The 15,096-nt window shown below is 36.3% G+C and overlaps 1 protein-coding gene across 1 annotated transcript in view; it reads left to right on the forward strand.

The window, feature by feature from the left end:
* SLC15A5 (solute carrier family 15 member 5) overlaps positions 1-15,096 on the forward strand; it is a 73,991-nt gene that overhangs the window by 20,796 nt on the left and 38,099 nt on the right. The window contains exons 4-5 of the mRNA XM_016197496.2: positions 1,223-1,443; positions 9,024-9,210. Of these exons, the coding sequence (XP_016052982.2) occupies positions 1,223-1,443; positions 9,024-9,210 (408 nt within the window). The remainder of the gene's footprint in view (positions 1-1,222; positions 1,444-9,023; positions 9,211-15,096) is intronic.

A 15,096-nucleotide genomic window follows, 5' to 3' on the forward strand; every position in this document is an offset into this window, starting at 1 on the left:
TCCAATTACCAGGCCCCCAGCTTCCTTAATTAATCAAAGACTGACATAATAGGTCTATTACAACTCTTAAAGAAAAGACCAGGTCAAATCAATATAATCATTCTAACCATAAAAAGAAATATTAATATTCTTTATTTAAATATAAAATTCAAAACTCTGTGGCATTTAAATGAACTTGGTTAGAATGCATTTCATCTAGAATTTTATTATAGGAAACTTGGACATAATCAAAATGACAACCAAACTATACTTTGAGTATTTATAGCAGCCTTCTTTGGAGAAACTCAGACGTTTTCACATTTCCTTTCCCATTTATCCTGAAACTATGGTTTGGTGTCTACGTAATCTGTGGAAGGATTTATCTGGTCAAAGGGGTTCTATAAAAAACTGTAACAATCATGATAGCACAACTGAACTGTTAACTAAACAGGGGTCTTTTATCTGTCCTCGTATCAGGAAGTCCTAATGGAGTCAAAGAAAAGGTGAATCTGAATCGTAAAAGAAGCAACAATGCTGTTGCAAACCATTAGCAGTAAGGGACTGCAAACATCTAAAGCATTAAAATGCTTCTGATATTAAAGCAACAGCCACATAAACCCAGAGGAAACTCCTGGAAAAGTCAAAAACCAACTAATCCAATCTGAACTTTTAGTGACACTATCAACATGGATAAAGTCATCTGAAGAGTTCGAAGTTTAACCTTATGTCTGAAATTCAAGGATAAAGTCAAAGCAGAGAACACATTTCCCTTCATCTCCATGTCAAAATATGAAACCACCTTCTACATGACAAGTAAAGTGAAGATTATTTATATAACACTTTATATTTTAAAAATTGTCCCAGTTCTTTGTGTTAGGGCTGTAAAAGAAAGTTCAGGTTGTCTTATCCATTAATGAGTTAAAGTTAGAGACATCTGACAGATTCTAAAATTTTTACTTTGGTGTGTGTTTTTTTCTCTCCTTTCTTCCCTTTTCAATATGTTCCCATTGATCTTACCTTTTTCATGTTTTACATCAGCTGTCAAGCACCACCTTGGACTGGTCACCAGAATGTCAGAACCCTTGTCAGAGCTTGCTCCTTTGAATTCAACCCCTTGGGTGCTAAAGCCTTCTCAGTCCCTTTGCTGTCCTTCATCCATACAACTGTCATCTTTCTGATTGACATCTTGGAAAACGAAAGAACAATTCCTTCACTAATACATGCTATCTCCAATTATTTGCAGGTTGCTCCCTCCTGACCATCTTTGGGGTGTTTGCTAACGCACTGAGAGCATGCTGTCTGCGACACTGCCACCTTCGTGGAGATCTGACGAGCCGGTTAGACCATGCCAAGGAAAAAAATGGTGGCTGCTACAGTGAGCTCCATGTGGAAGACACAAAATGCTTCTGCACCCTTCTCCCTCTCTTCATTTGGCAGCTTCTTTACAAAATGTGCATTATGCAGGTAAGGAAGGGTAATTAGTACCACCCCCAAGAACAATAAAATAATTGCATATTAATAAAGAAACACCTATTTTCACCCCAACAGGTGCTCCCCATACATTTTGCCGGGCAGCTCAACTGTAAATGCTTCTAATCATTATAGGCTCTAATTTTGAAAGCTAGGCGGGGGCAGGTAGAGGCCTACCTGCAGAGAACCTTGCTATGTTGTTTCTCCTGTAGAAATATAAATGTCTGTCAGTAGAAACAGACAATACTTCAGAGAGCATAGTTATAAGGCATAAAAGCAGCAAACGAAAATATGAGCTCTATGAGCAATTACCCAACTTCCCTTTAGCCAAAGGTTTTGCCTTCCTCCCTCATTAAGCCTTTAAAAACTGCTACTAACAAGTAGCTAAATTGGCTGATTCGAGTACCACCCCCACTGTACTCTTAAGTATAAGTACTAATGAGCAAGTGATTCTCTCCCTACCCACTCTTAGTTCCTTGGTGAATCAGTCCCTATGCTGTGGAGAAATCTGAGGAAAAACAGTAAGTTCAAAGTATCCTTTATAAATATATGCTATTTAAACAATTTTTGATGTAGTAATGCTCAAAGACTAACATACTTATGAAGAAATATTATGATTTCTTAATATATTCTCATATACCACATGATTATGAAACTCCTTGAAGGAATTTCGGACTATCCCCCAACTTGGAATTTAAATGGCTAATGAGTAGTTGTACTGATATGTCAGAGACCAACAGAGCTGAAAAGAAACTTAGAGATTAACTTACCCAACTACTTCATTTGTTGTAAAGGAAACTGAGGCTCAGAAAAATCAAGTGAGCCTGGTTGGTGTGGCTCAGTAGTTGAGCATCGGCCCATGAACCAAGAGGTGACTTGCCCAGGTTGTGGCTCAATCCCCAGTAGGGGGTGTGTAAGAAGCAGCCAATCGATGATGTTTCTCATTGATGTTTCTATCTCTCTATCCCTCTTCCTTCCTCTCTAAAAGTCAATAATTATTTTTTTTTAAGAAAAATTAAGTGATTTTGGAGGGGATGAGTAGTTTGCACAGTTAACAGCATTAAAGGAAAAACAGAATATAAGTTCTAACTCTTAGTATAATGCTTGTTTCTCTAAACCCGGGGCTAGCAAATTACAGCCTGCAGGACAAATCCAGCCTGCTGTCTTTTTTTGTATGTCCTGTAAAGTATGATGGTTTTTACATTTTTATATAGTTGAAAAAAAATAAAAAATAAAACAATATTTTGTGGCACATGAAAATTATATGAAATTCAAACTTCAGTGTCCACAAATAAGTTTTATTGGAGCATAGCCATTCTTGTTTGTTTGTCATACTGTATTCTACTTATGCATAAAAAACAGCAGAATTGAGTAGTTGCAATAGAATCTGTATGTGGAAATATTTTCTATCTGGTCCTTCACAGAAAAGTTTGGTGACCCGTGCTCTAAACAAGGCAAGAAAGCTAGGCTGACCGAGCAGATTCAAACTCCCTCCTGACTCCACAATAGTAGCTGGCACAAAAAACCCCAAATATTACCCATATATATGATCATTAATATCATAAAAATGTTTTAGAATGAAGAAATTAATGAATACAAAATTACTAAGTGATTCATAGCTAGCCTTGAATTTTCTGTGCAAATAACACAAATTACTGATTCTTTAATCTTCATAATGTAGTGACACCTGATATTTCTTTTGACTGAGCCTTCTCTGAAAAATGTCATATATTTTTAATTTGACACAAATTGCAATAAATTCTGATAACATAATTCGTAAGCATCTCGCTAAATCCAGGCACCTGATTTATTGCAAAGAACAAAAACTAACACTTATTGATAAGCTATATGTGTCATAGCTTCTGAAAGATGACTTCACAGTATCTCATTTAATCCCCACAACAGGCTTGCAGAGCTCAGACTATCATCCTAAATCTGAGGCTCAAAGACATTAAGTAACTTGCAACTTGTTCAAGGTCACCCTACTAGTATGCAGCAGATTGGTCATCCTAATTCAGGGCTGGTATCAACACTCACACTTTGCTATTACCCACAATGCCTCTCTTGCACCTGGGTTAAAAATCTCTGATACAGACTATATAGGTTTCAAATGATATATAGTCATGTTTGTCAGAAACTTCAAAGAAAATGGTTAGAATGTACTTCTCAAGAGAAGCAAAGAAAACTTCCATTGGGATAGGCTGGAATTAGACTTTTGCCTCCAGGAGAAATAATCACCAGTATAAAGATCATCAAAGAACCAAGAATAAAACATCACAGAATTTCATATTTTAAATTTAGTGGCCATTATTGACCTCCATTTCCAAGACATACATTTAAAATATGTTGATATTAAGGTTGATGATGTTGCCCTGTGACATTATCATTCATTCAAAGGTGAAAACGAATCTCTATTGACAGCAGTTATTTCTGAAAACTTGGAGGCTTGTCTGAAATGAAAGTATTTAAAACTTTAAAAAGGGATGATTTCAGAACTTTAGGTAGAAGCAGAAATGATTTCAAGCTTTCAAGACACTCGAGCCTTTTCTTAGATTAGGCAATATATTAATATTGCTTCACTAAAGATTAATAGTACATTTGCCACATTATTAAGTTAACAGGTTTCTGTGTCTGTGATTCATGCCGATAATAACTTTATTCCTATTAACAATAATTCTCATTTGAAATCAGTAACAGAAACTTCCAGGTTGTGCTGGGAGCCTTTCCATCTTACAGTGGTTCTGCTGCCAGCACTTTTTTTAAGAAAACATCATTCATTTTCCTCTGATTAGGTGATGCGTGCCTAATAATTTTATTGAACTAGGGCAGAACTAGCTCACATTCCCTTCACTCTTGCCATCTGTACCCAACCAGAACAATCCTTGCTTACAATGCCATGGGTCAAATTAAAGATTGGGAGATAAATTATTACCGGGACATATTTCATATAAATAGGAAAAAAATATATCATTGAAAATGTGGTCCCTTCCTGGGTTTAAGCAATGAACATAGTGATAGGCTCACTGTATAATTGGTGGGCTCGTTAACAGCTGTAGTGACTTATGACTGACTCTCCTACCCCTGCTCAAGTTGCACAATTGATGACAGAGAAGGGGTTAGTGAAGGTTTCACACAGGCCTTGGGTGGGGAGTAGGTGTGGGGTGGAAGGGGTTAATGGGGAAATAGGGGACATCTGTGGTACTTTTGACAATAAAGATATATTAAAAAAAAAAAAGAAGAAGAAGAAGTTATCACCTTGATATTTGAGCAAGGCTGCTCTCCCAGGATGGTAGGAAGGCAGGAATCTTATGGTGGTTCACGCACTGTTAAGAAAAATTGGAGAATCCACTTCTCGAGGACAAGACTTGGGTTGACTTTTTCTCCAAGACATTTAATAGCCTTGTGTGCCACTGGAAATTAAAGAAATATTTTACTGCCAATGACAATCATAAAGATGTGATTATTCCAACAAAGCTCATAAACTACAATAGTGTGGAGAGGGTCCCTTTTCCATGACAATGTGCTTTAGTTCTGATGTTATAACCTAACAACAGGTTTGGAATATATAAAGAGGCTCCAAGTTAGGAGTAGAGTTTTAGTTAATATTCAGGTTATTTTTAAAATGGAGAAATTCTAACATGACTTTGAAGGCTTGGGATGGGGCACAGGGTTTCTTTTTTTCTTTCTTTCTTTTTTTACCTGCTACTATATTGTACAAACTTTTTCCATGTAGTTCCCTGTTTGGTCCTCTAGTGCCACACAATTTATTTGAAAGGAGAGTAGGGACATAAGCAAGTCTTTTTTTTTCTCCTGTTACTTGGCTCATGTTAGAATTGAGGCCAATCCAGGGAGCCCACAAACACAGCCTCCAACAAGTTATGTGTTCCCACCATGGACCCCTCTTCTTAAGAAAAAATTGTGCCACTAAACTGATGCTATTTAAAGGGTCTATTCTAACCCCAAACTTTTCAATCAGGATGAAAACAAACATCCTTAATGCTATCTACTGGTTTTTGCTTTATTGTTTTAAAAAAATGCTATATGTAAAACTTAAGCACAAAATTAGGGCCATTTTTACTTTTCATAGGAAAATTAAGAAGATAGACTAGATTACAAAAGATTTCTCCATAAAGAATCAGTACTTACAACAACTCTAAATCTATGGGACACAGTGAAAGCATTCCTGAGAGGGAAGTTCACAGCACTACAAGCCTACCCCCCCAAAATGAGAAAACCTTCTAATAGACTTTCTAACCCTACAACTTAAAAACTTAGAAAGAAAACAACAAGAGAAGTCCAGAGTAAGTAGAAGGAAGGAAATAATAAAGATCAGAGCAGAACTAAATGACATAGAGACTAAAAAAAAATACTAAAGATCAATAAAACCAAGAGCTGGTTCTTTGACAAGATAAACAAGATTGATGAATCTTTAGCCAGACTCATCAAGAAACAAAGAGAGAGGACCCAAATAAACAAAATCAGAAACCAAAGAGGTGAAATAACAACTGACCCAAAAGAAATACAAAAGATTGTAAGAAAATACTGTGAACAACTATATGCCACCAAGCTGGACAACCTGGATGAAATCGACGAATTCCTAGAAAAATACAACCTTCCAAAACTCAATCAGGAAGAGTTAGAAAACCTGAATAGGTGATAACTGCTGATGAAGCAGTAATCAAAGGGCTCCCAGCACACAAAAGCCTTTGCCCGGATTGCTTCACAGGGGAGTTTTACCAAACATCCAAAGAAGAACTAACACCTATCCTCCTCAAACTATTTCAAAAAATCCAAGAGGAAGAAGCACTTCCAAACTCTTTTTACGAGGCCAGCATTAGCCTAATTCCAAAACCAGATAAAGACACTACAAAGAATGAGAATTAAAGGCCAGTATCTCTGATGAACATAGATACTAAAATCTGCAACAAAATATTAGCAAATTGGATCCAGCAATATATTAAAAAGATCATTCACCATGACCAAGTTGGATTTATTCCAGGGATGCAAGGCTGGCACAACATTCGCAAATCAATCAACATGATACATCACATAAACAAACTGAAAGACAAAAATCACATGATCATATCAATAGATGCAGAAAAAGCATTCAATAAAATCCAACACTCATTTTTGATAAAAACTCTCAGCAAAATGGGAATAGAGGGAACATACCTCAACATAACAAAGGCCATATATGATAAACCTACAGCCAACATCATACTCAATGGGCAAAAACTAAAACCATTTCCCCTAAGAACAGGAACAAGACATGGGTGTCCATTTTCACCACTCTTATTCAACACAGTACTGGAAGTTCCAGCCACAGAGATCAAACAGGAAGAAAACATAAAAGGCATCCAAATTGGAAGAGAGGAAGTAAAACTGTCATTATTTGCAGACAACATGGATGATATTGTACATAGAAAATCCTAAAGATTCCACCAAAAAATTACTAGATTTAATAAATTAATTCAGCAAGGTAGCAGGATACAAAATTAACACCCAGAAATCGATGGCATTTTTATACACCAATAATGCACTCTCAGAAAGAGAAACTAAAAAAACAATCCCATTTACCAATGCAACTAAAAAAAAAAAGTACCTAGGAATAAACTTAATCAAAAATGTAAAAGACCTTTACTCAGAACACTACAGGACACTGAAAAAGAAATAGAGGAAGATATAAACAAATGGAAAAATATACCATGTTCATGGATTAGAAGAATTAACATCATTAAAATGTCCATACTATCCAAAGCAATCTATAAATTCAATGCAGTCCCTATTAAGATACCAATAGCATTTTCACAGATCTAGAACAAACAATTTGCAAATTTATATGGAACCAAAAAAGATCCTAAATAGCCACGGCAATCTTGAGAAAGAAAAACAAAGTTGGAGGAATCACAATACCAGATATCAAGTTATACTACAAAGCCACTGTAATCAAAACAGCATGGTACTGGCACAAGAACAGACATACAAATCAGTGGAACAGAACAGAGAACCCAGAAATTTAACCACATCATTATGTTCAATTAATATTTGATAAAGGAGGCAAAAACATACAATGGAGTAAAGATAGTCTCTTCAATAAATGGTGCTGGGAAAATTGGACAGGTACATGCAAAAAAATAAAACTAGACAACCAACTTACACCATCCACAAAAATAAACTCAAAATGGCTAAAAGACTTAAATGTAAGACATGAAACCATAAAAATTCTAGACAAAAACATAGGCAGCCAAATCTCAGACATCTCTCATAGCAATGTTTGCCGATACATCTCCTAGGGCAAGAGAAACAAAGGAGAAAATAAACAAATAGGGCTACATCAAAATAAAAAGCTTCTGCATTGCAAAAGAAACCATCAACAAAATGAAAAGGAAGCCCACTGTATGGGAGAATATATTTGCCAAGGACACATCTGATCAAGGGTTAATTTCCAAAATATATATGGAACTCATACAACTTGACAAAAGGAAGACAAACAATCCAATTAAAAAATGGGCAAAGGACCTACATAGACACTTCTCCAAAGAGGACATACATTTGGCCAAGAGACATATGAAAAAATGCTCAAAGTCATTAATCATCAAAGAGATGCAAATTAAAACCACAATGAGGTATCACTTCACACCTGTCAGAATGGCTGCCATCAACAAATCAACGAATTGTAAGTGCTGGCAAGGGTATGGAGAAAAGGGCACCCTAGTACACTGCTGGTGGGAATGCAGACTGGTGCAGCCACTATGGAAAGCAACATGGAGTTTCCTCAAAAAATTAAAAATGGAACTGCCATTTGATCCAGTGATCCCACCTCTAGGGATATATCCTAAGATACCCAAAAAAACAATCACAAAGAACTTATGCACCTCTATGTTCATAGCAGTGCAATTTACAATAGCTAAGATCTGGAAACAGCCCAAGTGCCCATCAACAGATGAGTGGATAAAAAAGCTGCGGCACATTTATACTGTGGAATACTATGCAGCTGTAAAAAAGAAGGATCTGTTATCCTTTGGCACAGCATGGAGGGAACTAGACAGTTGTATGCTAAGTGAAATAAGCCAGTCAGAGAAAGACAAGTACCACATGATCTCACTTATATGTGGAATGTAATAAACAAAATAAAGTGATAAACAAAATAGACCCAGAGACATAGAAGCATGGAACAGACTGAGGGATCTCAGAGGGAAGGTGGGGAGGGGGGAGTGGGTGGGGAGAGATTAATCAAAGAACTCATATGTTTATAAGCATAACCCATGGACACAGACATTGGTATGGGGAAGGCCTGGGGGTGGGATGGATGCAGAGTGTACAGGATCAATGGGAGTAAAAAGGCAACATCTGTAATGTTTTCAACATTAAAGAAAAAAACAGAAAAAAAAATCAGCAGTATTGTCAGTAGATTAAATAGAGCTCCTACTGCCCTTTGACAGCTCATAATTGGTACCTTGAAGACCTGGGGAACATTCCAATCATCTGTCACAGAGAACAAGGCATCCACTGAAGGATTTTCTCCAAAGTTAAACCAGTCTTAATGCATGACTCCTTTGCTCTATCAAATATAGATTCCTTCAGGATATTATCTGCAGACCATGAATTCCAACCTGAATTTGGATGGATTTCTTCTGCCAATTGCAGTAATGAATGTCATCAGCATGCTACCACTATTAATTCTGGCTCCTTGTATGGAATATTTCAGCACCTGGCTATTTCCCTCTAAGAGAGATGGACCATTTCTGTTGGCATGCATTCGTAAGTACAATTTACCATCACGAGTGAATTCTTTGCAACTTTTCAAAATAAAAATACACTCTACTAAGCTCTAAGCTAGCAATATGCTCTACAGAAAAGTCTGATTTTGACAAATCAGGTAGAAGGTGAATTTGAGAGTGACAACAGGTAATGCAGACATCAGTGTCCCATTTTCTTCTCATACTTTTATGCTTCCTTAGCAGACACATCTAACAGACAGACATAGTGGAACTTCCACTATCACCAAATGGCTTATCCTTCTTCAAGTAAGGTGGTCCTCACTCCTAAGTCAAAGTTGAGTGTGTTCTTAAAAATTAACACAGGTAATGAACCCAAAGAATAATGTGAGGCCATACTTGGGAGGCATCAATTTCTGAACCAGTAGCAAATTTCATTTAAAATTAGTACTTTGATTAATAGCTTTAATATAGTACTTTTCCAAATAGTAATGTATATAGCAATGACTTTCCAACATTTTTTCCAGCTTTACGGAGACATAATTAACATATAATATTATGTAAGTTTAAGGTATACAATGTGATGATTTGGTATACATACTGCAAAATGTTTACCACAATAGGTTAGTTAACACATCCTTTACCTCATTACCATTTTGTTGTTATTGTTGTGATAGTTAAGAACATTAAAGCTCTACTCTCATTTTTTTAGTAAAAAAGAAAAATTAGGACGTCTTACTTAGAACACAATGCATCATAAGATAAATTTTCTCTGACTGAAAAGGGAGAGAAAGAACTGAAGCCCATTCTGATCACACTCTCCTCTACCTAGCTGTGGTCCCTTGGTCACCGACAGGGACAAGAGGACAGGTGCTGGTACTGTAAAACCAGGATCAGTCTAAGACTCTGAGATCTGGATCTCAGCCCTTGCTCTGCTACTGAGGCGCTGCTGGGTGACTTTGAAGAGCCACGTAACCTTTCTTATCTTCTAGTTCACTTACTATTGTCATTTTGGGGCATACCCTAGATAAATTTGGGGCGCCTCCGTTCTGTAAGACTTTTGAAATCACTCGGGATAACATCAGTGCTGGGAGCACAGTCCTGACACATTGCAAAAGCTCTATAAATGTTAGCTCATAATGAGTCATTATTTGCAAGTGTTTGGTAAGTATAAATAGAAAGCAAAGGGAGTTGCAAAATTCTTAATAATATATAATGGTAACTTGATGTCTTAGTGTCTACTTGAGAAAGAATTCCATTGAAGTAAGGCCAAGCATTTCAAAGGTTGTCTTCTCGTTGTTAACCTCTTCTGATTCTTAATTCCTCCTTCTTAGAGATCTGTGGAAACTGCAGTCTTCTGGTAACCCATTATTATATTTTTTGCTCTCTCTCTCTGTTTATAGAAGTTACATTTTAGTGTGTGTGCTTCCTGTTACTTAACAACGCCATCAACAAGATTAATCAAGATCACATCACAGGGTAGATTTGTTTTTGGAAAGAACTCAAAGTGACTAACCTCACCTTAGTCTGTCTTATCTTCTTGTCTCCTGTTACAGAGGCCTTTAGTGTATAACCTTTTCTGATTTATTTCATAAGCCAAACCCCAACATTATTTATTGTAACAGGTTTAGTCAAACTACAAATAGTAATAGGTTTTGGCAATCCTTAACTCTTAAAGTTTTTTTTGGTGTGCCAGTGTAGAAATCCCAAATCTCAAAAGTATTTAGTGAATGTCCAATATTATTTGAAGATATAAAAGAAAAGTAAGACATTGTACATACCCTCAGCAAGGACACTATTAAAACAGGATGAATGCAGGAAAAAATGGAGGTAAATTTATATTGCAATATGGCAAAACTTTTGCGGTCTTCTAGAGTACCGTGAAAATTCAGTCTGAACTTCCAATTTTGGGTAATTACAAAAAATAATTCTTTAATTAGGCTACTTTAGGAAAAACATGCTATACAACATGGCTGGAAGAACTATATTAGAAATCCTTCCTGAGAATAGAAACCTGAAATTCATTTTAAATATAAGCAACTTTCTCTTGAACAATCCTCCAATCTTGCATATTTGAAATCACGTCTGTTCTTAAGGAAAGATATTTTTTCCTGGATAGATGAAAGTTAGACAGAGTCATCTGATATATTGTTTGATGTTAATGAATAAAATATTTCCCTTCAAGACTGGTAACAGAGTTGTTGGGCAGCAAAAAGAAAAAACTAGACTCATTTGAAAACACTGAGCTAATTTCCTTTGAGTACAGAATACTGAATTCAGTTGTTCCTGGACCAGGCTTCATTCATTTGTTCACCCACGTACTTGTTCATTTCTTGGCTTATTATTTTGCTATGGAAATATATAAAAGTAAGATGATGTGCATCTTTTTAACTAGATGTTTGTTTAAATTTTCCATATTCTGTTTATGATTATAAAAGCTGATGTTCCATCAGGACAAATAAACACAAACCTAGGGTACTTTTTGATCATAATTTACATAACTGAATTAGTCTAATATTAACATTTCCTGTCACTTTGAACTCAAGTACCTTAAAAATGTAAGTGATATGTGTATATAAAGTATGAACAAACAAATATTTATGAGTTCTTAATTTGAACCTAGGTACCTTCATATACATACCCCATTTAAACTCATAATCAAACAGCATTTGATAGGTCAAGGGTCTCAAAGCTAATAATTCAAAGATCATTTGAACTCAGGTATTCTAATTCTAAGGCCACTGAATCACCACCATTTTATTATTATTATTAATTATTCCAAATACCAGCTATACAATTTGGCATCCTTACTGTTATTTCCAAATAAGGCTCTTAAGTGAATGAAAAAATTATTTTGTCACCAGAATAGGCAGTTACTCCTCAGATCCCCACTCACTCCCTTCCGCGCTCAATCACTCTCCTCCCAGGGACTGTCAAGTTTAAGGAGGCAGATGGTGCAGGTGCCTCTGCGTAGTGTGTGATGTGGACAATCACAGCCCAGGCCAAGAGTGAGCAACAGGGACATCTCATTCAGTGGGTCAAACTAAAAATTTAATTAGGAAAAAATAAACTTATTTTTTTTAATGGATTTTATCAACAATGCAACAAAAGAGGGGTTTCTGATTCAAGATATGACATTCATGAGTGTAACCTCCAAATAAATCAAGAAGTATATTACAGGACCAACTATTCTAAAAAATCTTCAAAACTTCCAGAAGTAGCCCAGCTGGGCGTGGCTCAGCGGTTGAGCATCGACCTAGGATCCAGGTGATCGGGGTTCGAGTCCCGGTCAGGGCACATGCCCAGGTTGTGGGCTTGATCAATGACTCTCTCATCATTGGTGTTTCTACCTCTCTGTCCCTCTCCCTTCCTCTCTCTGAAATCAATAAAGATATATTTTAAAAAGAAAAAGAGAGAGAGAGGGAGGGAGGGAGGGAGGGAAGGAGGGAGGGAGGGAGGGAGGGAGGGGGGGAGGAAGATAACAAAACAAAAAACTTCCAGAATTATGAAAGACAAAGGCTTGATATTCTCAGGGTTTTATCAAGACTGTGTTTTTCCTAACATTACCTATGAGGGGATTTGTCTATTTAAAAGTCAACCTTGATTCACCGAAAATTCAGAATCAGTGATATCACTGTGATTTATCTGACTGCCATAATTGGACATACTTCATTTTAGCCTTTTTCAGTTGAAAAATGTTTGCACCATGAGTATTTCCTTTGTTTAGCATTAATTAAAATCCTGCAGTATGTGGCATTTAGTAGTTAGTGCTGACACTCACAAGTATTAATCTGACTAAAATTAGCCTAATTAAGATTGTTATTAAGCCTTACACAAAGCAGAAGTGTACAACACAGTGGGTAGCAATTATCTTGGCTTTTAAATGACATTTAAATTGAAATGTGGATGAAGTACATTCAAATATCTGCCAGACCTTCCTCTTTAAAATAAAAACTTTAATATTCAAATTCTAACTCAAAGTCCTGTATGTTGTAGGTACCGCCAAGGTGTTGGTCGTTTTTTACATAACCAGTAACTTCTACTAGTTCTAAGAATTAGCAGTGATACAAAGTTTCTTTTTTTCGTTGGAACCAAGGTGCTTGATAAATTAAAAGTCAAGTCAGGGATCCAATCACCTTCACCAAGAATAGGATTGCTTTGGGAAAACTACTTTACCTATATTATAGTTTCAGAACTAATCATTTTTTTCCAAGAAATATCACAGCATATACCCATTGTAAATACCTGATAGAAGGAACTTTGTGAACACTAAAAAAAGAAACACGTAAATATCTAGTCTGAAAAACTCATTTGTTGAATTGTTCAGTTAATAAAAACATATTAGTGTTCTTGTTTTTCAAGTTGACATCAATTTTGTAATTGTATTTGAGGTGAAGCAGACAATCTAGTATACCATCTGAAGCAAAAATTGATGGCTTACAGATACACTTATGTATCTGATGAAGAACCTGTTCCCTTCTCAGGAATTAAAACACAAACTAGCCTGGCCTGCATGGCTCAGCAGTTGAGCATTGACCTAGGATCCAGGAGATCATGGTTCGATTCCCAGTCAGGGCACACGCCCGGGTTGCGAGCTCGATCCCCAGTGGGGGTCATGTAGGAGGCAGCCCATCAATGACTCTCATCATTGATGTTCCTGTCTCTCTCCCTCTCCCTTCCTCTCTCTGAAATCAATAGACATATATAAAAAAAAAAAAAACAAAAAAAACACAAACTAAAGTTGAATCTCCTGAAACAAGTTCTAGTAGTCTAAAGAGAAACAAAAGACAGAATATGGGTAGGTCGGTTCAAACAGAGAAATACATCATTAATCGGAGAAACAATAAAAGTAAAAAGCATATGACATTCTAATAGTGGGTTAGAAATATCTTCCAGAAAGGCAGCAGATACAAAGGACAATAACATTATAGCTGTCTCTACAAGAGTGGTTTATGGATACCAGTATGTTCTCACATGAGCAAATTTCCTATTCTGGGAATTTGCCAAAATCATGGATCCAAGGACAATTTCTCAAGAACTCAATAGAGTTTCATACTTGTGGTTGTGTTACATATCAGAGACTCATACATCAGACTACCCATAAAAACCCATAGTTTTCTCAGTGAGTAAATTTAGCCAATAACTGAAGAATCCTAACATTTCTATTTTTTAGTATGAGAGTTTGCTTCAGTACAAAATAGCAAATGCAGTCTTAATGTTTGAATAAATTCTGACTTTCTTTTATTTCATTGTGGTCTAATTTGAAAAATTATTACATGGTAGGATAATAGAATAAACCATAAGAGCTTCAATACTCCTATGGACTTGTCTACAACCACACAGCCAATATTAAAACATACATTATTTATCTGAGTATAATATCTCCTTTGGAGCCATGTGCTTTATCTTGTAAATACAGGTCCACTAGAGGTTTAAAATGTGTACATTCTGATAAACTGCACTCTGCTTTGGACGAGTTATGATCTCATAGACGTTAAGAATAAAAATGGAACAGATTAAATTTAGGCTGGAATCAAACTTTGTTTTGAATTTCAAAAAAGTCATTTTTCACTGGCACCAGAGTGCAGTAGCAAATAAAAAGCAAATGCAGTTATCTAGATCCTTCAGGTAAAATATGCTTTGCCTGGGAACGACTGGATAAATAAGTTAAATATTTGTGCTTTGCTTGAAATTGTCTGGAGAACTCTTTCATTGGATTTTGCTAGATCAGTTCTCAGGGTGCTTTATGCTGGAGCAGTGCTTCTCAGAGTTTCATGTGTATAGTAGGAATCTCCTAGGATCTTGTTTCAATGCCCATCTGATTCAGTTCTCCTAGAGTGGAGCCTGAGAATCTGTATAGCTAACAAGCTCTGAGGTGATACTTACGATACTGGTCAGGGATTACTTTGAATCAAGGACAGAGAAAGAG

This window comes from Miniopterus natalensis, chromosome 2 (assembly GCF_054644295.1).
Source record: "Miniopterus natalensis isolate mMinNat1 chromosome 2, mMinNat1.hap1, whole genome shotgun sequence".
NCBI lineage: Eukaryota > Metazoa > Chordata > Mammalia > Chiroptera > Miniopteridae > Miniopterus > Miniopterus natalensis.